Here is a 27,139-nt window from a genome sequence, read left to right as displayed (position 1 = left end):
TCGAGAAAATTCTGAAGTGTTTTTCTTACAGAGTAGGAAACTCGAGAGCCATCTGTTCCACCTGGCTTGCTGCTGGACATCTCCTGTGTGGATGGCAAAACTGCCACCCTGGGGACACCCATAACCCCTCTGTCCTTCTTGGGCCACAGGGTGAAGGAGAGGATTTGAAGATAAATTCATGTTACAGAGTGTTGAAACCCTGAAGTGTTAGAAAAGCTGTAATAACATATTCAAAAAATCTGCACACTATGGAAGTTTTGATAGTGCAGACTAAATACAGCCTCAATAACCTAATACATTAAGACAGCCATTTTAAGACCTTCTCCTGAGAGGTCAAAAGAAGGCACTGAGTAATTTCCTATTTTGACAAAGTGCCCAGCTTCTGAATGCTTCAATTAAGTCTACTGGCTTTCTCTTGTCATTATATATTGTGTATTCTATACTATAAATATTTATGTATACAGTATGCATTACACATATAGTGCATGCAGTCATACAGTTGTATGTATAGTATATACAGTATATAGAATATAGTATATATAGTATATAAAAATGCAATATAGAGCCAATTCTATTATGTACTGTCCCTTGTGTGTATGTTCTACAGCACTGCTGCAGCTATGAGGCCTCCAGCAGGGCCAGTAAAATGTGTGTTGTGTGTTTGTGCGTCAGCTGCTTTGCTCCAGGCTTGGCACATTACATTACAGGTGTGTAAATACCAGAGAAGCTGAGATACAGGCAGTGGTGCTATTCACTTGCATTTTCCTATTTTCCTTGCAGGAAAACTTTGCACATTTTGCCCTGAGTTAACGATGAGGATGACGTGGGAGGATGACGTGGGGTGCTGCAGAGCAACTGTTTGTAGACAAAACCTGCAGGGAGGTTTTTGGTGAGGCTGAATTCCTCCTGGGACACGGAGAAGCACATGGTGTACATTAGGCAAAATGTGGCCATTGTTCCATGCCCAGGCACAGAGTTGCAGAGAACTGCTGTGGGGACTTACATCTGATCTAATTTTTCCTCTTTTAGCCTTTTCCTGACAGCTAGAAATTTACTGTTCCATTCAGTCCGTGTACTTGTGGAGTTACAGTTGGTCTGCAAAGCATGGCAGAGTGAAAGAAGATACAACATGCAAAATTATAATTTCATGTGCTGCTTTTCTGACACTGGATCACATATGCAGCTCTTTCTCAGTGCTTAATATGCTTTGTCTCTCTTTTGTTTCTGCAGAGAATCAGGCAGAGAAAAATCCCAGAAAAATCCGACAGTTTTACTGTGAATTTCAGTGGTCTGACTGACTGAGACTTAACATCTTCTAAACCTATGTCTTGGCATAGCTTCCTCCTGTAATGCATATACACTGTGTATATGTCACGGAAATTAGAACAATAAACAGCATGGTGGAGACTTTTTGCCCTGAATAATAATAAGAAATTATTTTTACATAGAAAATTAATATATATCATGGCTAAATAGCTAAACTATTTTCTTGGCTTTGAAAACTTAACCAAAACGAACAATTCTCAAAAGTGCTACAGAGCAGTGCCACCCCTGCCAGGTTTTTATTACTAAGATGATGACTGCAATACCTTCCCTTATTCCTCCCCTCAGTACCTTAATACTTAGCAACTACCACTAACATTTTGAACTATCACTCTGCTCACTGTCAGACCACGGTGCCAAATACAGCTTCTGGCAGTCCCTTCCTGCAAAGAAACCACACGGGAGAAGGTGAAAGGGAAGAAGCCTGCAATGTAGCAGAGTTACACCCGACTGTTCCTCCGGGGCAGGTCTCCCGCAGAATGAACAGATCCTTAGGGAGCTGCTGGAGCAGGGAGTCACTGAGCTGTGTCTCTGTGCCACCTCCAGGTGCTTGGAGCTTTCCCCCTCCCTGCAACTCCCATAAGAGTGATGGAAATTTCCATAGGGTCATAAGGGCTCTGACAGAGGCCTCACTGCTTCCCCGGGGCTCTGCAGGGATGGAAGAAATGATCTGTCTCTTCCTTTTCATCCTTATCTTGTGCATTAATTTCCCTGGTGACTGAGGTTATTGCTACCGGGGGCTCAGTTTGAACCTCCACAGTTTTTATGGAGCAGGAAAAATCAGTTTGCACACAAGCAGATTTGAAGTCATGGCAATCAGGAATCACAATAATTGACTATAGCCAAAACTTCAGCTTACTGAACTAAGCACTGATTTTATTTATAATGCTTTTTTTGTTTGTTTGTTTGTTTGTTTTTTGTTTTTGTTTTTGTTTTTTTTTTTTTGTTTTTGTCTTGTTACTTATACTTTTACATTTCTGTAGAAGCTGTTTAACTGCAAGGTGGACCTTTAGCAACCTGTGAAGGTAATCAGGGTTATTCTTATTTTGAGCTGTCTTTCAATCTTATTTTGAGCTGCCTTTGTAGCCTGTGAGGCTGCTGAAGGTTGGTGTCAGCTGGTTTGCAGCGCTGCTCCCATGGAGTCTCTTGTCAGGCTACATGCTAAGTGTCCCTCCCCCAGTAACTCGGGCCTAAAATGTGGCTTTCTCTGAGAAATGAGGGGAAAAAATACTTTCAAAGATGGTGATCTATTCTAGTGGATTGGGATTTGGGATTCCTTAGTTTGAGTTTAAATGAAGATGAACCTACCCCTACACAGCAAACCTGCTGCTCCTCATTCCTGTTTGTCCTTTCTGGGTGATGGGGCAGTGGTGGGAGGAGATGCCATGCAAATGCTGTGGTGTTGCTGTCTGCTGAACAACTGTTTCCGACTCTCCAGGGGTAAAAAGCCTGCAGTGTGAATATATTTTGGGGGATTTGGCTACTGAGTTATTTTCCTGGCCACATTTTAGCCATGTTTTCTGTTCTGCTGGTTGCTTGTGGAAGCAGCAGCTCCACATGAAAAGAAACAATTGCTCTGCGGACCCCTCTGCTGGCTCTTCCATGTCAAACATGCAGCTTAGCAAAATATTTTTGTGTTTGCAGAACCAATTTCTTCACACAGATGCTACACTCCCACTATTTAAAGGAATGTAACAATTATTAAGTATTTGCAAGACAAATTGTCTTCAGAAACCTGTACAACTTCATGGATTTTCTGTTAGGTTTGACTGGCATGTCTTTACTTTTGTTCAGTTTGCAAGTTCATTGGAATGCAATCAACAAGTGTCCTCAAAAGTAAAATCGAGCTTTTTCGTAGCTTTATTTGCTTCACAGAAGAGGAAAATGACAGGAAATGTTGCTGAGGAAAATGACAACATATGTAGGTCCTGTATGCTGGGTCCTGCACTTTGTCCACAACAACCCCATGGGGAGTTCCATGCTGGGCACAGAGTGGCTGAGAGCAGCCAGGCAGAAAGGGACCTGGGAGTTTGGGTCAACAGGAAGCTGAACATGAGCCAAGAGTGTGCCCAGGTGGCCAAGAAGGCCAATGGCATCCTGGCCTGTATCAGGAACAGCGTGGCCAGCAGGTCCAGGGAAGTGATTCTGCCCCTGTACTCAGCCCTGGTGAGGCCACAGCTTGAGTCCTGTGTCCAGTTCTGGGCCCCTCAGTTCAGGAAGGAGATTGAGGTGCTGGAGCAGGTCCAGAGAAGAGCAAGGAGGCTGTGAAGGGATCCAGCACAAGTCCTGTGAGGAAGGGCTGAGGGAGCTGGGGGTGTTCAGTCTGGAGAAGAGGAGGCTCAGGGGAGACCTCATCACTCTCTACAACTCCCTGAAAGCAGGGTGTAGCCAGGGGGGGGTCAGTCTCTTCTCCCAAGTGCCACAGTGGTAGTGGATCTTAGAGATCTTGGAGATCCTTTACAACCTAGATGATTCTGTGATTCTGTGATTATTTTTCTTAAGAAACCGAGGAATCATAAGTCCTACTGAATAAATAGTACAGAAAATAGTTAAGTAGTAGAGCAAAGGATCACTACACAAATGCTTGGATTTTCAAATTTTTTTTATTTAGAATCTGTTTGTTAGGTTGTGCAGTTCTATGCATTAGACTTTTTCAGGAGATACCTATTTTACAGATTACTCTTTTAGAATTATATTTTCATTCACTTATTTAAAAGACTGTCTTTGGACTCTGAAAAACAAGCAATGCAGAAGTTTGCTATTGACAACTGTATTTTGATATTTAATGATTTTTTAAACAGTCCAGCATGCTTGTGGTATGATTCCATGCCATGTAGAGAATGAACTTTGAGCTCTACTGCTTTCTCTCCAAGGCTGAATAAAGGCTGCTGAGATGGCTGTGCCAGCTCTGGGTGAAAGGCAAGGGTGGAGGCTTGGAGGAGCTGATGTCATGTGCTGGGGTCTACAGCTGGGGCAAAAGTGGTCTCTCCCTGGCTGTCAGTTATGAAAAAAGAGGACACTGAAGCATGTATTCTAAAGGGCCTGAAACCTTGAGAGAAAAGTATCTGTGAGCATGGTGCATCTACCTATCCTTGCTGTAAGTTGGGCAACTTGGGTGTCAGAAACAGTTTGGCTGTGGCAGAAGGGATCTCAGCACAGAGCCATGGCAGTGTAGTTGGGTGCTGAGTTGAGCCTACATTATTTTCTGTGAGCACAGGACAGTCACCAGCTTGAAGTTAGATTGGGAAGTCTATTCCATACCAAAGGCATAAATGAATAGTATGAACAGACACTACTTCAATTTTTTTTCCTTGGTTGATTCCTATGGTATGTTCTAGGTTCTGCTCCTTACAGATGCAATTATAAGTAAGCCAAAATATCTGAAGAATTAATGTGTAAAATATTTAAATGAGTAGAGTAAGATACTTATTATTCTTTATCAAAATAAAAATAAAGGCAGTGGAAGCTTAAACATTCTAGAGTCTAAAACACCACTACCCACTCATTTGCCAGGCCTAGGAAACCAACAGTTTACAAACTGTTTACTATTTCAACAGGTTTTCCCTCTTCCTAAGTAGCATTTACCAAGCTTTAAATTGCGCAATGGTGGTGTTTTCTTAATAAATATTTTTTACTTATTAATTGGGAAAAAGAATATACATACACTGAACTAGGATCCATTCTAGGATCCTATTAAAGCTGTTACTTATAGGCTGTATTGAAAAACATTTGAAAATAAAGTTATGTATTTCAGCAAATAATGTGTTTATCAGCCATTTCTATTAACTGCAAGTATGTAGTGAGAAGGTACAGTAGTGGTTTAATATAGCAAGACAGAGTTTGCATATACATGCTAATCTAATGCTTTTAGAAATTACAAATAATACAACTATGTGCACAGTGCTTGAAAATGCACTGAACCTCTTTTCTAGTTGCATTGACAATATCAGTTCCTTACACAGTTGAATCTGGTCAGAAGCTCTATCCCTAGTGCAATAAATGTGACACTAAGGTATTACATTGACAGCAGAGACCATCAAGGCTCTGTTCCAATATTTATTTAGGCCTCTGTGCATACCCCCTCCCCTCTTTTCCCAGTCCCTCCCCCCCCAAAACTCATCTGTTTTTTTTTTTCATACAGAATGAAAAGCTCATAGGCTCCAGAGTATTCAGGAATAAAAGCTGAAAAATTTAGTCCAAAGACTAAAGTGAAAGTAATGAAATAGGCAATAAAATGTAGATTCATAGTAATAGCAATAGTAATAGCAAATGTAAAGCTGTTTCAATTTTTTTTTTTCTTTTTCTTTGGTATGGCAGAAGAAACCAGTATCTAGATCCCATGGTGCCAAATGCCCTACAACAAGTAGCACATAGAGAAAACAATCCAGACTGAATATCATACGGTCAGATTGGGTCTCAGCAGTCTTTGAGAATTTGAAGAAGAACAATTGTCTCTGGTTTTGAGATACAGAAGGTGAAGCACAGAAAACATAAATGTCTTGCTAAGAAACACGTAGTCAGCCAGTGGTAGACTTCAAGTGTATTGACTCCCCAGCCACCAATTTATTTGTTGGCTCATTCTGTCTTCTCAAACATCTGAGAGCATCTTCTGAGATATAGAGCATGGGCCCAGAATCATAGGGGAATCAGTGTCAAATGCACACAGCCTGATTCTGCACTACCTTTTGGCATCTATAGTCATGTTCACTTTGTAAAGAGGGGCTAAAATGCCTTCAAATTTGAAAAGGATTGGGTGTAAACAACTAGTGTATGTAGTTTAATAGAGAATCAGGCTCTCAGCAATTACTTTGTGGCATGCTGAGAGTAGAATTAACTGACAATTGCTAATGAATTAAGGCTGATTTCTGTTGGTATTAAGGCTTCTGTATCCTTTGATGCCTCAGTTCAAGTGAGACTCAGGCTACTTAAAAAAATTAAACTTTCAGTTCCCTTTGAATTCAATAATTTTAACAGCCCTAAATAAAATAACCAAACAATCTGTCTCTATACTACAGAATACTAACAGTAGAATTGTAAAAGGACCTAAAAGTAACCTGGGAAAAAACTGATTATATGTTCGTTGAAGAAAAAAAGTTGTATTAGATAGACTTGTTGCCTGGTCTTCACAACAGAGAACCATAACACGATAAAACATCTTTATATGAAGATTCCTGTCTTGGTGTTTGGTAGCTCTGAGTATGCTCAGGTAAACTGTAGAGGCTTATTAACTCTGGAGATCAAGTAATCTTGCTATACAAATTACTACAGTAAAATAGAAATAGATTGATTTGATTTTTAAGTGATAGACATATAGGGCATAGTTTGCATAAAGCTGGTGTGTGTTATATTCAGAGGAATAGGAACATGACCTCAAACTCAGTAAAATGCTACATGATCACAGATTTCTCCTATTATTTTTGTTGTTAAAAGCTATAATGTGTTGCTTTCTTAAAACAGACATTCTCCAACTTTGCTCTCTGTAGAAATATTCTCCAAAAGCTATATTCATAACAGTCTCAGTTTTAAAACCTTCATTTTTAGACAACAGTTAAACATTTGTTGGCTGAGAATAAAACAATCCTGGCTCTGTTCAAATTTAAGGCCTGGGCCCCCCATGGTTTTCAGCACTTCTTAACTGATTCGTACTTCTAGTTAGAAGTAGATTTATTTTTTAAAGCTAATATGGAATCTGTTTGTGTAAATTACCATAATTCCCTAGGCATCAGTGTGGCTATGATAATTACCCAGCTGAGGATCTGGCCACTGAAATGTGACTCCAGTGGCTGGTAAATCTGTCTTGTATACAAGTAACAGCTGTCTTACATATGATGCTATATTTAGTTTCACTGGCAATTCAGAAAATATTTAAGAATAACTTTCATTGCTTCTATTCCCCATTTTCTATACAAATAAATAATCTTTTCTAAAACACTCCTTAAGGCTTGTATTCATAGGCATATCAAAAATGTTTGCTATTAGAGCAATCTTTCAGCTTGCCTTCTGTACAGTTAGCTTTATTATGAAATTCTGCAATATTCTAAACTTTCATGGTGATTAGCAACTCTGCACTTGAGAAAAGAATCACATTAAAAAAGTATAATTTACATTTTCTTGTCCAAAACTAAGGCAGGATGAACAAAAGTAGTGAGCTCATCTGATCCTCACCTAGCAAGCCTTGATTTTAAGCAGTATTCAAAATACAAAGACTAAGAGAGGATATTGTCACAATTATTATTGCACTTTCTCCGTGTCTTGCTATAGGATTAGTTTTTCCTTTAGCAATTTTTAATTTCTTTTCCTGAAGACCACACAAAATTATTTTACTCTGAAAAGAAAAAAAAAGCACTTAGTGTTATGAAGCTATGACCTAGAGAGAAGGACAAAAAAAAAAAAAACAAATTACTGTTCTATGATTCAGTTATGTCATGATCTAATACTGTTTCAGAATTATTATTCTGTTATTTAGGTTGGCATCATCTTCTGAACACATGATGTGCTCTTTGGCATGCTATGAATTCAGCAGACACACTTTCTTCTGGGCTTTACAGCTTCTTCAGATGAATGTACAACATTTGGAACAAAACCACTCTTGACACCTTCCCACCCATCTTGTATTGAGATTTCTCCTTTTTTGACAAGTTCATAGATGTCTCGTGTAAGGATTGTAAAGGACTCTTCAACATTCGTGGCATCTTTTGCTGAAGTTTCTATATATCTCATACCACAGTCAGCTGCCAGTTTTTCAGCTTCTTCTCTTGTAACCTCACGCTGTGACACTAAGTCACATTTATGTCCCACCAACAGGAACACAATCTGAAAGGGCTGCACGTGCATTTTTGCTTCTTCCAGCCAGTCTTCCACGTGCTCAAAGGATCGTCGATTTGTGATGTCAAACACCAGTAAGCCACCCACAGAATTGCGGTAATAAGAGCGTGTTATTGATCTGGGAAGGAAAAAGAAGAGAGAAAGGAAAATTAAAATGCATTTTCCTGAAGAAATTACTGTTCCATGTGGCAATGTGCTTTTATCTACTGTAAGTTTTATGAAATATCTTCGCTTTTTAAAAACTAATTGCAATTTATCGTTTTTTAACACAAAAACGTTCCTTTTAAAATTTTTTCTCACATTCAAAATTCACTTTCTAAACAACCTTGAAGCCATTATCTCCAGCATGAATTTTGAATGCTGAATTATTCTGCGAAGTACTTTTTATTAGCAAAATGTGGCACATCCTTACGGAATAATATCTATCTAGTTATTTGTGAAATACTTGGTATTAAAGTCTGAACAAAACTAACCAAAAGTAACGGATCTGGACAAACACACACTTGTGACAGCACTGGCCAGGAACACATTTCCAGATTCTCTCTCACACAGAGGCTCAGAAGCTCTCCATAATTGCATTTAAGTCTTTTTTGGCATTAGACTTCCAGGACTGGCAACAGTTATTTTCTGCTTTTGAGTCTTCTATGCATTCTCTGGAAGGAATTTCAGGAGAAGGAAACTCTTCCTCTCATTGAAAATATTTTTAACACACTCCAGAAGAAGAAAAAATGTTTGTTAGGATGCAGAGAGAGAAAAATACTGGGACTGAGAAATGATTTTAAGTCTTTAATCATGAGCAATAAGGGAGGATAGAGAAGGTGACGGAGACATTTTAAAGGAAGTGACAGCCTGAGGGGTGGATGCAAGTACTCACTGCTAGCATAAATATTTAGCTATAATATTTAGTAGATATAGTGTTCTCCAGCTGAAGTGAGATGCACTATCTGTATTACTAATTATTTGAAATTATAATTTAGCCAAGAATTAATTCCATTTTATCTTATGATTATGAAGACGATCAGAAGAGCTTCAAAACTTTCAGAATCAGGATGAACTGTACACACTCTTTCTATACCAGTATCTCCCTTTGATTTTCATTTAATCACATTTCATGTAGTGTTTTGTAATATTTGAACACAGATGTATAAGCAGTGGCTGTGTTCATATCCAGATAGGTAAGTGCACAGCAAGATAAGGCTTAGGTTTCTTGCCATATCTAAATTAATTTAGTCAGAACAAATGGCATCTGAAATGGCTGCATTTAGGTAACAGGGAGGGATTGTTTGTCCTAATGTTTAGAAAGATCTTTTCTACATTCCCAGCAACAGAGTCTATGTGTGTCTCTCCAAACAGTTTGACTGTGTAGACAATGGGATCTTACTATCAGATTAATTCAAGTAGCCTGGATATGAAAAATGACACATGGTTTTGTAAAATTATTTAAGACCATAAACGAGAAGTGTCACATTTTGTGAAGTATTAAGTAAAGGTGCTAAAAAGATCTGTTTCAGGGTTTTTAAACTTTTTTTTTTTTTTTTTTTCTGTAGAGCAATTATAAACCCAAATGATTACATTAAAGTAATTCGAGTGGTCGTAGAAAGAGTGGAACTGGGTGACAAAAATGGGATTCAGTTTGAAGAAGTGGAAGCTGTTTTCATTGTTTCAAAGTGTATTGAAAAGTTATGCCAAAGAAATGCATCATCCAGGGAAGAAAGCAGGTTAGTATTGAAAATGCAGTGCATCATTTACCAACCATTTCTATACTGAATGATGTTAAACCCTGTATCTGTGGAGTGCTGAAAAGCAGCCCTCTATCTGGTTACTGGGTGCTTTTATGCAGCAGTCAGTACCCTCACTTGTTTTAACTCAGTTCTGCAGAGATCTGCTAATTTACACTAGTAGGTGATCTAAGCCATTATTGTGTGTAGGTATTGCCTGTAACAGAGATCACAGAATGACAGAAACCAAGGGGCTGGAAGGGACCTTGAAAGATCATCTAGTCCAAGCCCCCTAAAAAAGCATCTGTAACTTTCGCTTGTACATCATGAAGATGAAGACAGTAATTTTTTCTTTATTTTTGGTATGTGTAATTGAAAAATAGTTTTCTCGTTACCAAAAAAGGGCTGATATACTGGAGAGGCTTTAGGAAAGTTAAAACAAGAAAAGAAAACAGAAAAGAAAAAAGTAACAGAAAAAGTTTGAAACATACATATGATAAATATCATGTCATGTGAGTATCTGACACCAGAGAAAAGATTTGTTAAGCACATTTGTTAAGAACATTTGTTAATATTTGGTCTATAAGTATTTGAATAGTTTTACTATTAAAGTGAGTTACTATTTGCAGTTACATTTTGAAAGTATTCCTGACAAATAAGACAAAAATTTGAAGCAGAAAGCTTAGGCTATCAAACTTGGAAAAATGACTGGGCTTGTGAACATGGTATGTTGTTTAACTGTATCTAAAACAACTTACAGATGCAAAAGATTTGACTTAGATAGGACAATCAGAGTAAATTAAGTATAAGATGTGTATTTTTAATACACAGCTTAGAGTTATTTGGAAAATGAACTGTGTGAAGTGGATGTACTTCTGGTCACTTATGCCCTGTACCATACCTAGAAATAATGAAAAGAGCATTGGCTTAGATGGTCTGGAAAGTCTTTTTTTTTTTTTTTTTTTTTTTTTTATATATAAAACTAAGTGCAAGGGCATTTTTTGCCTATTAATTTTACTGCTAAAGATTCCAGGACTTGTAAGTCCCTTCAGTTAGCCTTAGGCAGAATAACATCACCAACATTTAAAGCTGTGCTCCACTCTGCTGCGTATCTCACCACGGTTCCTGAAGAAGTTCTCCAGGGCCCCAAACACTGCCTGGGCAGGATGTGTGCAGGGACAGCCCTGCCTTCCCTCTTAGCTCAGATCCCAGCTGCAAACAAACCATTGCTCCAGGGGAGTGTTCAGAGCAGTGCTGCTTGGGAGGGCTTCCCAAGAGCATCCAACACCCAGAGATGGTGTTCAGGCTCCTTACAAAATGCAGATGGACTTTCTTTTAGCACAGTGGAGGTACCTGTATTCCACATGGACTCCTTGTGCACTACTTGTGAACTGCGTGTGTTCACAAAGCCCGTGGTACAGAGGCCACCTGAGGGGTTTTGCTCAGAAGGCACACACAGCTTATAGACTTTACAGACTGTGTCCATGTACTGCATATATCTTCAGTGAAAGATATGATGATGAGAGTGCCTGGTAGCTAACAAAAGAGGAGGAGGAATGACAGTAAAAGGCTCTCTATGCAAAGCAATAGATTGTGAATCTCCTTGGGAAGGATGTTATGAATGCAAGGAGTTTATCTGTATTCCATGCAAGAATGATGAGGACGGAACAAGAGACAGGGAGAGGTTTAGTAAACAAACAAACTGCATCAGTCTCCAGAAGTTCCTCAAATTGAAAGTACAGGCTAGCAGAATACTCAGAAGAATTCAAGGACTTTGTCAGACAACATGCCAGAGTATAGACCATACACAAAATCAGACTGGCCTTTCCCAAGGAGGGAATCCACTTACATGATTATACATTCTTCAGTAACTGCTGCAAGATAAGACTCTAAACACAAAATGAAATGTTTAACTCCATTATTGTCACTTTTTGAAGAGAAGGAACAAAACCTAGGGTCCCACAGATTTTTCAAGTCAGAATAAGAAACTGGTGACAGGTCAGGCTTGATGTAGTCCAACTTACTCATAAAGGATGTTCAGTTTTGCATTTCTCTAGTTATCCCCAGGCAGATGCTAAATTCTTGTTGAAATGATGACTTCCTATGTAAACTCTGGTTCAGCTAACATCAAATTAGCATAATGGAGGGAATGTGTTACCAAAGTGTGCACCAAGATTAATTTTCTGTGGGGAAGGAGGGAGAGTGAATTACTTCTTCTAGTAGAGGCACTTAAGTTAGGGGCAGGGTGGAATTAGGGTGAAAAAGTAATGGAGTGGCTTTTCTCCTAAAACTGGGGAGAGAGCCATGAAGCCTGTCATCTTCTTCCAGGAAATGGTTTGGAGGAAGTGCTGGTTGGAGGTGGGAAACAGGATTTCATTCAGATTTAGAATCTGGAAAATCTGCCCGAGACTTTGAATGAAGTGGGACTGAACTCTTAAATCCATACCTGCATCTTACTTTATCCACGTGTTTTACCTCTGCCTAAATCATCTTTTCTGCTATTCCTTTGTACCCAGTCCTTTCTTGCTGCCTCCTCTCTCAGCCTCTTCTTCACAGAAGATGCTGAACCCTTCTTAAGGTGACAGCTAATGGAACTGCCCAAACCAATGTGCCTGCCTTGGCCTTTGTTCAAGCTGCAAACTGATATTTCAGGAGGGAGTTTGCCTGTTTCCTATGGCTACACCAAATGGAATGGAGAAACCCTCCCACTTAACAGAGGTGACTGTCACCTTTTGATCACCATGGCCTAGGTGGCTGTGCAGCTCCTCCTCTTTCAGCCTGCAATACACCTGGAGTACACCTGTCACGCCAGCCACTGATGATGAGTGTGCTATAGCCTCCAGTCACTCCACACTAAAGATGTGAACCATCATGCCACTTTTCTTAAGTTACAAAAATTAGTCTAAATATTATTAAAATTCGTATTTTCTCCCCACTCCACATAAATAACATAGAGACTACAAAGCTCCTTACGTATGCTGTTGTTATATATGGATTGTCCTAGCATCCCCAAGTCCATCCTAAGTTTATATTCTCAGCAAGAACACCTGTATGAATAATATTTTTTCTCATTTCATATAGTGCTTGGCATTTGTAATAAATGAAAGGTAAATACAGATGATGGGTTGGAAAAAATCAGTTTCTCCCTATGAGAGCACGCTAAAAAGGTAGGACTGCACTAAGTGTTAGACAGGAACCAGAGCACTTTGATACTGAATGCTGCAAGGAAGTGATTCTGCCCCTGTACTCAGTGCTGGTGAGGCCACACCTCGAGTACTGTGTCCAGTTCTGGGCCCCTCAGTTCAGGAAGGATATCGAGGTCCTGGAGCAGGTCCAAAGGAGGGCAACGAGGCAGGTGAAGGGAGTTGAGCACAGATCCTATGGGGAGAGGCTGAGGGAGCTGGGGCTGTTCAGCCTGGAGAAGAGGAGGCTCAGGGGAGACCTCATCACTCTCTACAACTCCCTGAAAGGAGGGTGTAGCCAGGTGGGGGTTGGTCTCTTTTCCCAGGCAACTCTCAGCAAGACAAGAGGGCACGGTCTCAAGTTGTGCCAGGGGAGGTTTAGGTTGGACATTAGAAAGAATTCCTTTACCGAGAGGGTGATCAAACACTGGAATGGGAAGCCCTGGGAAGTAGTGGATTCTCCATCCCTGGAGATATTTAAAAAGAGACTGGATGTGGCACTCAGTGCCATGGTCTGGTAACTGCAGCAGTAGTGGATCAAGGGTTGGACTTGATGATCTCTGAGGTCCCTTCCAACCCAGCCAATTCTATGATTCTGATTCTAAGATTCCCTTAGATGGTTCTGCATTTCAAATTGCTGTAGGTGAGACTGTTCCTCAAGAAGTTACGTGTTGTGATGTATAATAATGATACGTTAGAATATTTGTCCAAAGAAGAACTTTGAAGTCTCTAGTTTTAATTGGGTATATTTTTTAAATGCAGATCCGAAATTCTTTTTGAAATTGTGACTTCCCATATAGAATATCTGTTGGTTCTGCTTTTTAATTCTACCTAAGCTAGCTTTATGGAAGGGGAAAATACTGTCTAGAAGAGAAGTGATCCTCTTCGCTTAATCTAAATGTTAGGTTAAAGATGTAATACCCTGATTAATTCCCTCAGGAAAAGCCTTAGTAAGATGATTGCCACTGAACAACTGTTTCTGAAAATGAGTTAGAAGATGTATTAATCACATCAGACTATGGCTTTTGGGTGATCTTTACCAGATGAGCTAAACTTTCAGTCAAAACTTTATCTAATTTTGAAGACCTATTTTTATACTGTGACCAAAGATCACATTGTAACAGTATTAATTTTGAAAATACATATTGCTGACTCAAAATGAAAAACAATGATAGTGTTTTACTTTCAAAATATGAGTTAGAAACAGAATGTCTCTAATATCATAGTCTACTAGAAAGTGGGTTAATATAATTGAGGTATCCCCACAATATTTTGGGGATTACTGTCATGAACTCCGTCTTAGCACCACTACCAGACACTTGCAGCCTGGAAGTTCCATGATTTAGATATATTGTGGGCTTATAATACAGGAAAATTAAACAAACTAAAAATTTACAGCAAAGTAGATGATGTGAAACACAGCCAAAAAAGTAGATTACTGTAAATGACAACTAATCTCAAAATGGAAAGAAATCTAGGGTATGGACCTCATTCACATTAGTCTGCATTATGGACCTGAGCCTACACTCACCAAGTCTGTCGGTTCTTGTTCTGCTCGAGTGTTCAAAGTTACTGATTATGTTGCTGTTGTCCATATGTTGCACAATGGGAGAGTCTAGTTAGTGGTGCCATACTGATGTCTAAGTAAATACAGCCAGTAACTGCCTTGCCTGAGCTCAAGGTAAGAGAACTGTCTGGCACAAGTGTTTCCAGCTTGCTCACCATTCTTGTGGAAGTGGTGGGAAGGATTTTATTTGAGAAGTAAAGCAAACTGTGCATGCTAAAAATGATTTCTAAGACCTCACATGAAAGCCAGCTCATCAGTGAACAGCTACATCAATGAACTAGACACATGCAAAAAATTTCCAAAATGATTTCTCCAAGAAAGTAAGTGCTTTCTTTCAAAAGAATGTGATGGCAGGTGCATCACACCTTACATTTCCCCTGGGATTATCCCTAATGCCTGGGACCTAAAGGAGAGGGTTATTTTGCAGCCAGTAGTTTGCCCTGCACACAGGGAACTCCCCAGGGAGCTTTAAAGCTGGGTTTTACCTCTTCTGCAGCCCCAATGCAAGTGAAACAGAGCAGAACTGGCAATCAGAACTGCAAACAGCGTGGAACTCCACAAAATCAGATTGCTTCTTGGAATAACTAGTTCTTCCCCGAGATCATCTTTACTTATGATCTGTAGTCATCTCCATCAGAAGTGAACAGAATGCAGAAGATTTTATTCCAAGATGCATAATTTAATAAAATATTTATGATGTAATTGAGTACAGCCTATATACTATGATATTTGGTACATGAACTGACAAGGAACTTTTAGCAGAAAAACAGACACAGATGTTTAAAAGTACTTCCTTCAGTTTTCTAATACCTTCTGGGTATTAGAAAAAACACAGATGTATACTAATGGTAAATTTAAAACCACTGACTGCATGACTCATCACTATATAACCCCTGAGTATTCCTGAGCTAAAGGATGGCTATAATTTGATTTCAAATTTATGTGTAACTCTGCATTTGCATTCCTTTCAGTCAAGTGCCTTGTCATTGGCTAACTGGGCTAATTTGTCAGCAAAATCAAAACACAGAGATTATACACTCAGTCACTTGTTTACAAATCTTTTACATTCTTTGCTGGAAAGTACAAGGATGAAAAATGCTAACAGTTTGCAATTGTCACAGCTAATAGTTTTGCTAACCCTTTAGAGGTCTTCCTGCACAAATACATATACAGGTGTGACACATGCAAGCCCATAAAAGTTTTTTGTTGTTTCACTCTAATGCTTGTTATTGGAAAAAAGAAACAAAAAAAGGGTTGGTGTCCCCTAATATGTCAGTGAAATCCCACCTCTTCAGCTCAGTGCGAGAATCTGCACAACTGTTGCAGGGGAAGACAGGAAAAATAAAAGAATCAGTTCTGGCCAGTGAAGAGACCCATTTTGACCCGATTGCTAGCATCCCAGTAACAAGTGTATGGGTGGGGTACTATATATTGCAACAGCTAGCTGGCCTACTCATTACCCTCCCACCTGAGTTCATATGTACAGAACCCCAAATCCAAACTAAAATCCATACACATATTCCTTGAAGTGGCAAGCACTACAAATACAACAGAGCTGCAAGAGTACATGGATGATGGTATTGGGCTGTGTGTTGGGGAACGACCGTGACTCTTTTGGGGCACGAAAAGTGGTAGTTTTGCTATGTGTTTGCAGAAGTTGAGCTGAAAGGAGAAGATTTTATACTCAGTGCAACCTTTGAGCTAGCTTAGCTACACTATAAATGACAGTGGTATTAGGGAAGGCTCCTGGCAACCACCAGTGCCAAACAGGTGCAGAAGGCAGATAGGACACCAATAAATGACTGTAGGTGGCTACCCAGTGCCTTCCACACTGCTCCTCCACTGGTAGTCGCAGTGCTGCTGTGCTTGAAGGAGGAAGAGCAGGGAGGTGGCCTGGTCTCTCGGACTGCGTGGGAGGAAGAGTTATAGCAGAGGGAAATACTGCAGCAGAGGATGAGTTTGGAGGTGATGGCAAAATAAGAAATGCAGAGTGAAGCAGGGGCCTCCTGCTGCAAAGAAGAAAAAAAAAGATGCAGAGGAGGGATTCCTACCTTGGGTCCAGGACTGCAGGACAAGGATGGGGGAGGGAAAGAGAAACAGGACAAGGACACTTGTTACCACCTAGTGCGGGCTGGGAGGGGAAGGACAGCAGTTCCCTGGTGGGTGCGAAGGGAAAGAGCGGGCGGTGGAGCAAGAGGGATGGCGGGCCAGGGGGCTGGGGGATAGCGGCAGGCAATGTGGTGGTGAGGCTGGATCGCAGTGGGGTGGAGGGCTGTTTGGGGCACAGCATCCAGGTGAGTGCAGAGTGAGACATGCTGAGGTGCAAAGCAAAGTCCTTCGGGCAGGAGATGTATCGGACCATGAGGACACGGTGCCGAGGGGGTGGCGGGGCTAGGGGCTGCGGGGCAGGGTGTGCCCGGGGGACTGCAGGCTGGGGGGGCAGGGCTGGGTGGGGAAAGATCCCGGATCGTCTACCTGAACCGCTCCTGCCCCGCCGTGTCCCAGAGCTGCAGCTTCACCCTCTTGCCGGGCTCGATCTCCACCAGCCGGGAGAAGAAGTCCACCCCCACGGTGGGGTCGGAGTGCAGCGGCCCCGGGAAGCGGCCCTCGGTGAAGCGGTGCAAGAGGCAGGACTTGCCCACGGTGGAGTCACCCAGCACGATCAGCCGAAATTGGTAGATCCAAATCGCCGCGTCCATGGCGGCCCCGGCCTGGCCCGGCTCCGCCTTGGGGCTCTTCTTGGGGCTCCTGCGTGGCCGGTGCCTGCACCGCGCCCCGATCGCCCCAACGCCCGGCATCGGCGCAACGGGCGGCCGGCGGCGGGGACCGTGCGGGTTCCGGGGAACCGCTCCCGCGGGTGCGGGACGGGGGTGTCCCCGTGCGGGTCGCGCTGCAGCGGGCGGGCGGAGGGGCGGGCGGAGGCCGGGTCCCCTCGCCCTGCACCCGGGGACGCGGCGCCGGGCTCAGGTTGGCTGCCCGGGTGGGGCGGGGCGGGGCGGGCGGAGCTCACGGGCGCTGTCCCTTCAGCACCGCGCCGGCCCCTCTCGCCTGCGGCCGCGGTTCCCGGCCGTCCCCGGCCCTCCCTCCGCGGGGTGTGCGCTGGGGCCGCCGCTCCCGCCCGCGCTGCGGTGGCGTGACCGGGGCCTCCCACCCTGGCGTCATGTGCGGGGCGAGATGGGCCCTCCCCCACGGCGGGAAGGGCGGGCAGCGCGGCCCCGCTCCCCCCTCTCCCCTCTCCTAGCACCAGGGCGGCTCCGCCGAGGGGACCGGTGGCCGCGGCTTCAGCCCCTGCTCCAGCCGCTCCGCCCGTGGGCAACAAGTGGAGGGGTGGGCCAGGAGAAGGGGGATGCTGGGGGAGGGAGGACCAGGCCGGCCTGGAAAATCAGGTGAAAAAGAACCGGGCTTTTAAAGCGTGAGAGTTGCAGAGCAAAGTGTGAGCAGAAAGGAAATAGCGGGAAAAGAGCGGTGGAACCGGATCAGCAGGTGGAAAAGCGTCAGGGAGCTGGAAGGAAGCTGCCTGATGGGGTGAGAGCTGGGCAGGGGCTGGCCAGAGGCGGGCGAGCTGCAAGAGAGACAGACCAGCAAGCAGAGGAACAATCGCCAAATGGTAAAGCTGGGCTGTGGTGAAAGGGAAATGAGGGGGTTAGAGATCTAGATATTGCCAGAGAGAACCATGCCAAGTGCCTTGAGAAAAGGCATAATACTGGAAGTGACAGGGACATACACTCTTCATTTCCCAGTGGAACAATCTGCACATATTGGGCCTTTGTGAAAGTACCTTTAGTTACAGTAATAGAACAATTCTGTCAGTAAAGGTGCCTGCTGAAGACATTCCTCTGTCCCTCCTGGGATCTTCAGAGAAGTATCGTGTTATGATAAATCTGCTGAGCAATAGGTTCCTCAGATTTCTTTTGAAGTCCCAGAACCACAAAACAAACACTTACAGGTCTCAGATAGCTGGTAAGGGCGTTAGAACCAAATAAGCAGAAATCTTAGGAGTTCTGGTAAACAGAATTGCAGCAGCTCTTCTCATTGGGCTGCGTTGAGGGAACCAGAAGCAGAGAGCCTGAGAGCTGAGCAGAGTAACTTGCTGGGTGTTGCTGCTGGCAGAAAGTCAGCATCAAGTGGATGCTCATAGAATGGTAATTTAGATGGTGAAAAGGACAGGAAGAGGAGATGGACAACATTCATTTTCACACAGCCTCCTGTTTTCCTCTGTTAATGTCAGGCACAGATGCAGATGGAAACCATAACTGCCTGTGGCTTGTTACCGACATAGCTGAAACCACATTTCTTTTGTATCTCTGTGGGGCAGTTTGTTATCATTAGTACTCTCATTGCTTGAGTCTGGTTTTGTTATTTCTATGTGTTATGTGGTGACCAGCATTAGACTAATGTTTTCTCACTTAGGCTTAGGTAGATCTTGCTGCTCCACAGCATGGGTGGCTGAGACCAAGCCCACCTTGTCCCTTCCCCTGACCAAGGGCAGAGTGAAGTCCGAAGAGGGAGTTACATGCAGTGCTCTGGAGATCACATCCTTCAGCCCCCAAATGAACTTTGCTGAGATGTGCAAGGGTGGCTGGCCCTAGGAGACTCATCCGGGCAATCTCAGAAGCTTCCAGAAGCTTTCATTATGGCTAACACTCACAGGTCTTCAGAGCCTAAAGTATGTGCTGTCCAGATTAGATGCACAGCAGATTGCTGTCATCTGCACATCTAGGGTGGGAAAACCTCACACTAATAAGTTACACAGCTCAGGTGTCCCTGTCCATGCAGGGGGCAGAGGGGGCTGGAACTAGGTGATCATCTAGTCCCCCCCACCCTGAACCATTCTGTGGTTCAATGATATTCTAACAGGTGAGCAAGGTCAGTTTGCCTTGGGCATTTACAGCTGAACTAAATATGTTTGCAGCTGTTTTCAGGCTTCCAGAGTCTGGTCTGTCTAGCTAAGGATGTCATTGTAGAAAAATAGCATTATTCACATATATTCAAAGTACAACCTTATATATTCATTTGGGACCTTTTGAGTGTCATATGTTAAATGTTGCCCAAAGAACCCGCATTTGTCATGTTTAATCTTTAGAGTACAAGGTGGGTGAATTTTATCTCTAAGTCAATCAGCTTTTGTTGCTTACTGGTGAGTATAGAGGCCCTGACAGCATGCAGTCCATCACAAAGATCTCTGACCACCAGTCAGAAGAAGTAATCAAAAATGTGTTTGCTTCATGGAGCTGGGAAGGTTAAAATAGAGACATTAAAGCAGTGCCATGAACCTAATCATCCCTCAAACAGTTTCCACCACTTGGGTACTGGCAACTTGAATCTCCTCTTCCCAGGAAGGGTGAATCACACCTAAATTCTGAAAAATAAACCCAAAGAAACCAAAACAATCTACTGCATTATTAGCTAGATGACTGCACTAAACCATACATCCAAGACCTTGCAATATTAAAATTCTTAATTTCTTTTCATATTTTTGACTTGGCATGGATTACTCTCAGTCTTTGGTAAGTGGGTAAGCCACCAGGGATTACACAGAACACGGTGGCCCTTAAGAATGTGCAGGTGGGATTACATGGAAGTTTAGGGAAACACAGATGATAAGTGTTTTGATTCTCAACACCAGTGAATCTAAGACTGAGAAAGTATGCTTTCTGCTGCCACCCAAGAGCCTAAGAGAATTAAGGGACTAACCTGGAACCAAAATGCCATCCATGCCTTTTTTAATCACCTAGGCTGTTGGTCTGGAGGCTGATACAGCTGCTTACTTTATCACAGGGAAAGGTATGGGGTTTTTTGTTTGTTTTTTTTTATAGGTATGGGAGGTAAGATATTCCCATCTAATTAATAATGACTCTCCTTCCTCTAAGATGTCATCAAGCCAGGTAAATTTCACCTGATGGCAGGAAGGACATTTCTTAAACCACAACATTCTAGTAATGTTCCTTCCATAGACTTTTTTGATGTATCTGTGTAAATTTCTGTATCTGAATAGCAGAACAGCATTATGGTGAAATGATCAGCCTGCCCCAAAACCTCGTAAGCAGTATGAGAACAAATCCACTGCCCTTCTTTTTGTAGTTCCTAGTGCTTCATGGGTTTCACACTTTCTTCTGTGATGTTCAGTGAGTCACTCCAACTCTTGCTGAGTTTAATTATCTCACTGCTGGCTGAGAGGTAGGCAAGGGAGGCATGTTCAGGCTGAGATTTTAACACCATTCTTGGTGTAATCCCTCTCTTCTGCAAGTTTCTGAGAGTGCTCCTATCTCCTCAGGCACCAAAGATGATTTGGTAGGACAGGAAATGTGCAGGACACCAGGCCTGCTAACCCTATGGTCTACAAAAATCCTCACCAGTACCAAAAGGAGCAATGGGATGTTCCTGCTGCACAGGTTCAACTTCCTGATGTCACACCCAGGTGCCAGGATTCACCTCTGAGCTCTCTGTGATTAGCAGCTCCGTGTTATGTCGGGGCTTATCTCACTATGCCAGTTTTACAGTGGTGAGAAGTGATGAGATAGCAAATAAGTGCATCTGGATAGATGGTGAAAAAAAAACCTAAGTAAAGGGAAATATGTTGGAAAGTTTTGTGTTTACTGATGAGCGTGATCCTATTCCATTTGTTATCTGTTGTTGGAAGTCTAGGTCTGATTCTGTGTCCGGAATACCTGGAGCTCCTCACAGGTGAAGGAAAAAGGAATAATCTGTGGAAATATGGTAGGAGATATAAGTTTCTTTCAGTTTATGGTATTATTAATAGTTTCGTGTATAGATTTCAACAAATATATGATTGGTGAGGGTGTTTTTATAGTGTCTTAAGTCTCTGTGTGGTAATGTGATTTTTCATTCAAAGGTACTCTCTGACCTCTTAGAAGATGTCTTTGATGAAGGTGGTCCTTATGTTGTTGAGATAGATATGTCTATGGTAGAACATCAATATAAATACTGAATAAAAAAAAAAAAAAAAGCTGCACATCAGAGCCATTATAACAAGGCATTTAAAAGGTTCTGTGGAGATGATGCAAGTGCTGGATAAACTCAGAGAGGCAGTCAATGAAAAACAGAAACACCCAGCTGGGACAAGGAAAACTCCTAACTCCTTGGACCTGATCTTCCAGGAGGACCTACAACTTAACTTCAAAGACAAGCCTGGGAACTAAACATCATGACTTTTTTAGAATATTAAAAACCAAGGACTGAATATTTACTTAACAAATATTTTAGAACCATTAAATATTTTTGCACTCACATCTCACCAACTGTTAAGCCATCTCTGTTACACGCAGGTAAACAACCTCTGTACGATCTACACTCTTCTTTGCCAACTACCTCCTCCCTCAAAATACTAGTAATACTATGTTTGGAAAAATACAGGAAAATACAGCAACATGCAACCTGCTCCACTGAATTACTGAATTGATACAGATTGATATTTCAGAGTTATTGCCTAAACTGCATAAGAATCTGTCTTTAGCTGGGATTAAGATTGCCTTTAGGTGAGATTAAGAACCAAACACAAAGTGGGAATTTATTCTAGTGTATAAAATAAGTGAAATATTTGTTGTAATTTCTCTCTTTTTGTCATTTGTCAGTCATGTGCATTGATCAACTTTGCCAGTTGTCATTTGGAGTGACTCCTAAGATTCTGTGCATTCTTTGCTCTGGTGAAGTCCATGTCCTACATCTGTCTGGGAAATGCTACATCTGGGAAATGCTGGTGTATGAAACAACATAGATTTCTGCTAATAAAGAATGCTCTTTGTCTGAGCTTTGTGCTATGGACCCATTAGGTGTGTTGATCACAGGTATCTTTTTCTGCTAGCATTGCATCATGGAAGGAATCTTACAGTTCATTGCTCAGTGCCATGGTCATCTGTTTTTTCCCAGATTCCCACTTTTGCTCCAGATGCATTCTCTGACAGTTTTTCAAGAGGAGTATTATATTATTTCCAATCACCTTCCCACTGTCTGTGTCCTATCTAGTGCCTGCAACCCTTCTCATGCTGTACACTGTTGCAGGTCTCACAAAGGACAGAGAAGACACTTATACATAGATTTAACTGGTGAGATAATTCAGGATGGGCACTGTTTGCAAAAATTAAATTAAGAATTTAGGAACTTCCGTGTATGGTAAGTGTCATTGAGTTTGAGCAGTGATTATATCTGCCAAGCTTAAACTGACTAGATTAATCCAGTATAAACTGGTAACACAGGTAGTGTTTATTTTCTTGCGAATTACTCAGGTGGGAGGCTGGAGGGTTATAGAAATTATGGTGGCAAGTATTCATTAGCTTCAGGGATGGAGGATGCCAAAGAGGTTGAGCCTCAGACCATGTGATTATCAGAGCCCCTACCAGCTTATATCAGTGAGCTAACATAAAAGCTAAATAGTTAAGAAGTCATCACACATGGTCATCTGATAACACATGGAAGCTGAAGCCCAAGAACTGCAACACAGGGAAGCTAAGCTGTCATCCTCAGAACCTACATATCCACCAGTCAGGATGAGGAACCTGTTCCTCTAGGGCTTCTGGTATAGCAGTATAGTCTAAATTAGACTGGTGGGGCTGAAGCTGTGATCTGTGTGTCATGTAAATGTTTGCAGAACAGGAATCATTATCTGCTTGCCATAATCATCCTTCCAGGCATATAAATAACACACTATCCCTGTGTACAGCTCCACACCACCAAGTCTCCCCGCGACCACTGGATGCAGAGTGTAGGCAACTTTCATGCAAAAAAGTGACAGCTGCTCTGCACCCCTACTTCTGGTGCAAAGGTTTGTAACTGGAAATAGGTCCCATGGTCTTTCACTCCAAACACCATTCCCTATGCTCCCAGTTGCGGCCCCACCTCATTTATACTTGAGGTAGGGTGAGTGCCTTTTGGTCAGGAATTCTACCCTCTGCCAATAGGAATTTAAAGGCACTTAAAAATGGATAAGGTTTCTCAAAAATTAGGAGACTAGGCCTCAGTTCAAACACATGCTTCACATGAGGATATTTAGAACAAAGAAGATATTTGTAAAAGGGTCTTAGCAGACATTAATAGATGATATTTTCATAGCAGAGGAAATAATCAGAAGGGGTTATATGTTCTTCCCTTGTGCTGCTTAAAAGACTGCTGTCACAGAAATATTCAAGGGCCTTTTAACTCAAAGAACTTCAAGTAGTGAACCTAAATGAAGACAGAGTTCACAGACTGCTAGTTTATATGACTGAAGGCTCACCCCCATGAACACAAAGGAGCAGAGGCACAATCAGGCACCTCCAGTAATGGCACCAGAATTGGCTGAGCCCCTGATGAGGTTGCTCCAAGGGCTGCCACAGGGGAGCTACCATCCCCTTGGGCTGGGGATGTCGATGGAAGCTGAGTGAATGGAAGACACTTCCCATCATTACAGAGTCAGAATTGCTGCCTACAGGAGCAGGAGACTCACTATAGGAAGTTGAAAAGAAGATTTTGGGGTTGTGCAAGACTACTGTGGCTTAGGGGAAGGACTAAAGACAGGGTAAGGGAAAGATCAAATTGAATGGGGAAGAACATGTGTGGAAAAATACAGAAGAAAGATGATAAAAGGAGCTGCATGTATATAAACATGTTCCTGGTCAGTATGCTTGTGCTGAAGTACAGCCAAGGCTGGGGCCTTTGCCAGCCAGGGCTCCATCCCTGGGGAAGTTTTGGTGTGCTCAAGGACACAGATCTCCAAGACGTCCAAAAGACCTGTTGATCATAAAGTGCAAAAGTGAAGCAAAAATCAGAAAACAATAAGAAATTAGAAAACAAAGGTTGTAATCATTGATGAGGTATTCTCTGGCCAATCCTGTTACTAAGGACATGGAAAGGTACAGGTTTAACTGGAGGTAGCTGAAAAAAATACTTAGGGAGGGATGACCTAAGAAACTGCTTCAGGATGGAAGGCTGATGATGCAGCCTCTGGGGAACTCTAGGAGTGGAAAAGAGCCCAGGAAAATCCATGGCCAAACATGACCCTCTTCTAGGATGGCACAGCATGGCAGGAGCCACCACTTTGACCCGTGCAGCTTCCCTCCAGGATTGCACCATCTCTCCCATAGAGCAAGGAGCTTGTGAAAGAAACCACAATGCCTGCCCACCCAACCTCTCTCCCTCACTGCAACATCTCTTCCATGGCACAGGGCAGTAATGTAATTTTTTAAAAAATTGAATACATCTTTGCATTGAACATAATTGGCAGGGGCAGGGTTTATTTGAGGGGGTCTGCAGGTGATCTCTGTGGAAAGGTCACAGCTGGGGCAGACACAGCCAATTCCAGCTGGCTCCAGCAGATCCACCACAGGACACAACTGAGCACATCAGACAAATTGGTGGGGCCTCTGAGCACATCAGATGAGTTTATAGCACTTCTGATTTACTTAAAAAGGGTTGAAAGTGCCAGCACAAAATAAAAAACAACTAGGCTGGAGGAGAAGGAAGGAGAGACTGTGCCTTAGCAGGGTTCAGAGCCATGCAGCAGCCTGAGCAGGGCCTGCAAGGCAGGACTCTAAAGGGACTGCTGCTGATGGAGGAACAGCCACTGAGTCCAGCTTCCTGTGCTGCCCATTGCCTCACCAAAGTGACTGAGTGTAATGTGTAGTTAAGGCATGGGAGAACAAGAAGAGGGGGAAGAAGTGTGCAGAGGTGTGAAGGGGTTGTTTTTTTCTGAGTGTTTGTTTGCGTTCTATTACAGAACCAGCTCTCTAAATCCCCTCCCAGGATGAGAGGGTTTCCCTTCCACTACCCCTTCTTAGTAATTCTGTGTTACTGTCAGGGACATTACAGTTCTAAATCAGGTTGTTCTAGTTCAGAAAGAAATGCAGCGAAGCCTTCCACCAGTGAAGTCCTGCTCCTGATCCCAGCTCACACATACTTTGAATTGAAACAGAACTCAGCATAACTTCTGAGTGGCCCATGTATAAAAAATGAAAACTATTATCACCAGGTCAAACCCTCATGCTAACACTTGTCCTGAGATTTCTCAAAGACCACTTGAGCATCTCTGCTCTCAGCTCTTGTGATCTTATGCCTGAGAATGTGTTTGGGTTCAAAAGAAAAACTTCATGGTTTTTCAGGAACCAGTCAAAGTTTTTTAGGTATTCTCAACGTTCAGATTCTGGAATGCCGCTACTCACAGGCTATGTCTGGTTTGAATCGATATATTGATGCTAATGGATGTGTTTCTTTCTTTTTATATGCTGAAGGATGTCGTGTTGAAGCAAAGGGAAGTCCCTTAAAGGGCTACAGTCGACAAAACTGACAAGCAGCACTATCCACCGGAGGGCAGTAAAAGGCTGGGGAAATCTGAAGACGGAAAATACTCCTGCCTAAATATGACCACTAACTAGAAGGATCTTGTGTTGTTTCAAACTGAAAAATAACTGGTACATTTGGCATAACTGGCAGAGTTTCATAGCAGGAGGACTATGGGTGTAATGTGTAGGAGAAGGTATGGACTGCCCCTCAGTCACTGCTGGTTCCAGCTCCCTTGGCAACAGACAATACCAGCCCACCAGATGCTAAAAATTGAACCAGAGAAGAATATAGCACACCTCTGTGAAAAAATATTTAATAAAAATACTTATTACAAATATTTAACATATTTAACAACAGTTATGAAGGATGCAGAGACAAAGGGATATGCAGGAGATGTGTGAGGATACATGTGAGGACACACAGAAAAAGACACAAAAGCAGATAAATCCTATGCAGCCCATGAAGGAATCCCTGAAGAAGGTAATACCCAAAGGGGACTGCAGCCTGGGTAAAAATCCACACTGGGGCACTTGAAAAGTGTAGGAAACATGGAGATGGCAAGGAAGGCACTACACACTACCCCTGATCTCCTGTGCTGCCCAGTTTCTCTCTGAAGGTACCACATAATGCTTGGCACAAGCAAGGGGAGTGGAGACTAGAAAGGGGGGTAAGGAGAGGTGTCTTGATTGAAGTTGAGATCTCTTCTCTAGGCATTTAATTTCTATCTTGTTTCTCAATACCTCTGAACCGGAAATTAAAAACCATGTAGTTGGCAATAAACTAAGTCAGTGAAATTTCCCTACTTGAGACTACTTTTCTCATGACAACAGAATATACCAGGAAAAGGAAGTGCTGGTCTTTCCTAGGATTATACTTCATTTGGGTGCCAGCCTGGCTGAAAAGATGTAATTTGGTATAGAACATGGATTCTTGGAGGTAAGATCTGCTCTGAGGCTGTAGGTGAAAGTAAGTAAGCACTGGCAATTGTGGTGGACACTGAATCAGAGATATCACACCATACACTGAGACCTTAATTAATGTTGTAAGTGAAAGATAACTCCTATTCAGTTCTGTAAAGTTGACCCAAGAGGTAAAATTTGAGAAAGTACAGATGAAATAATTTAAATTGAGGGAGGATGCTTCTTTTCTGGAGAAGACTGCACTGTGCAGGTGTGTCTGTCAGTGGGTGCATACCTGCAGATATGAAGGTAGATTAGCTGGTGAGTAGGGTAAGAGGCTTGGAAGCCATGTGG

General features: G+C 42.4%; 1 protein-coding gene across 1 annotated transcript; it reads right to left on the bottom strand.

Moving 5' to 3' along the window:
• Nucleotides 1–7,321: 7,321 nt before the first annotated feature.
• RAB39A (RAB39A, member RAS oncogene family) lies at nt 7,322–17,656 on the bottom strand. Its single transcript, XM_071734842.1, has 2 exons — nt 17,091–17,656; nt 7,322–8,266 (listed from the first exon to the last, which is right to left on the bottom strand). The coding sequence occupies exons 1-2, from the start codon at nt 17,411–17,413 to the stop codon at nt 7,840–7,842; spliced, it is 750 nt and encodes a 249-aa protein (XP_071590943.1). The 5' UTR covers nt 17,414–17,656; the 3' UTR covers nt 7,322–7,839.
• Between the last annotated feature and the right edge of the window lie 9,483 nt (nt 17,657–27,139).

This window comes from Heliangelus exortis, chromosome 1 (genome assembly GCF_036169615.1).
Source record: "Heliangelus exortis chromosome 1, bHelExo1.hap1, whole genome shotgun sequence".
In the NCBI taxonomy this organism is placed as follows: Eukaryota; Metazoa; Chordata; class Aves; order Apodiformes; family Trochilidae; genus Heliangelus; species Heliangelus exortis.
The sequence above is the reverse complement of the archived record's forward strand: the minus strand, read 5'-3'. Positions and strand labels throughout refer to the sequence as shown.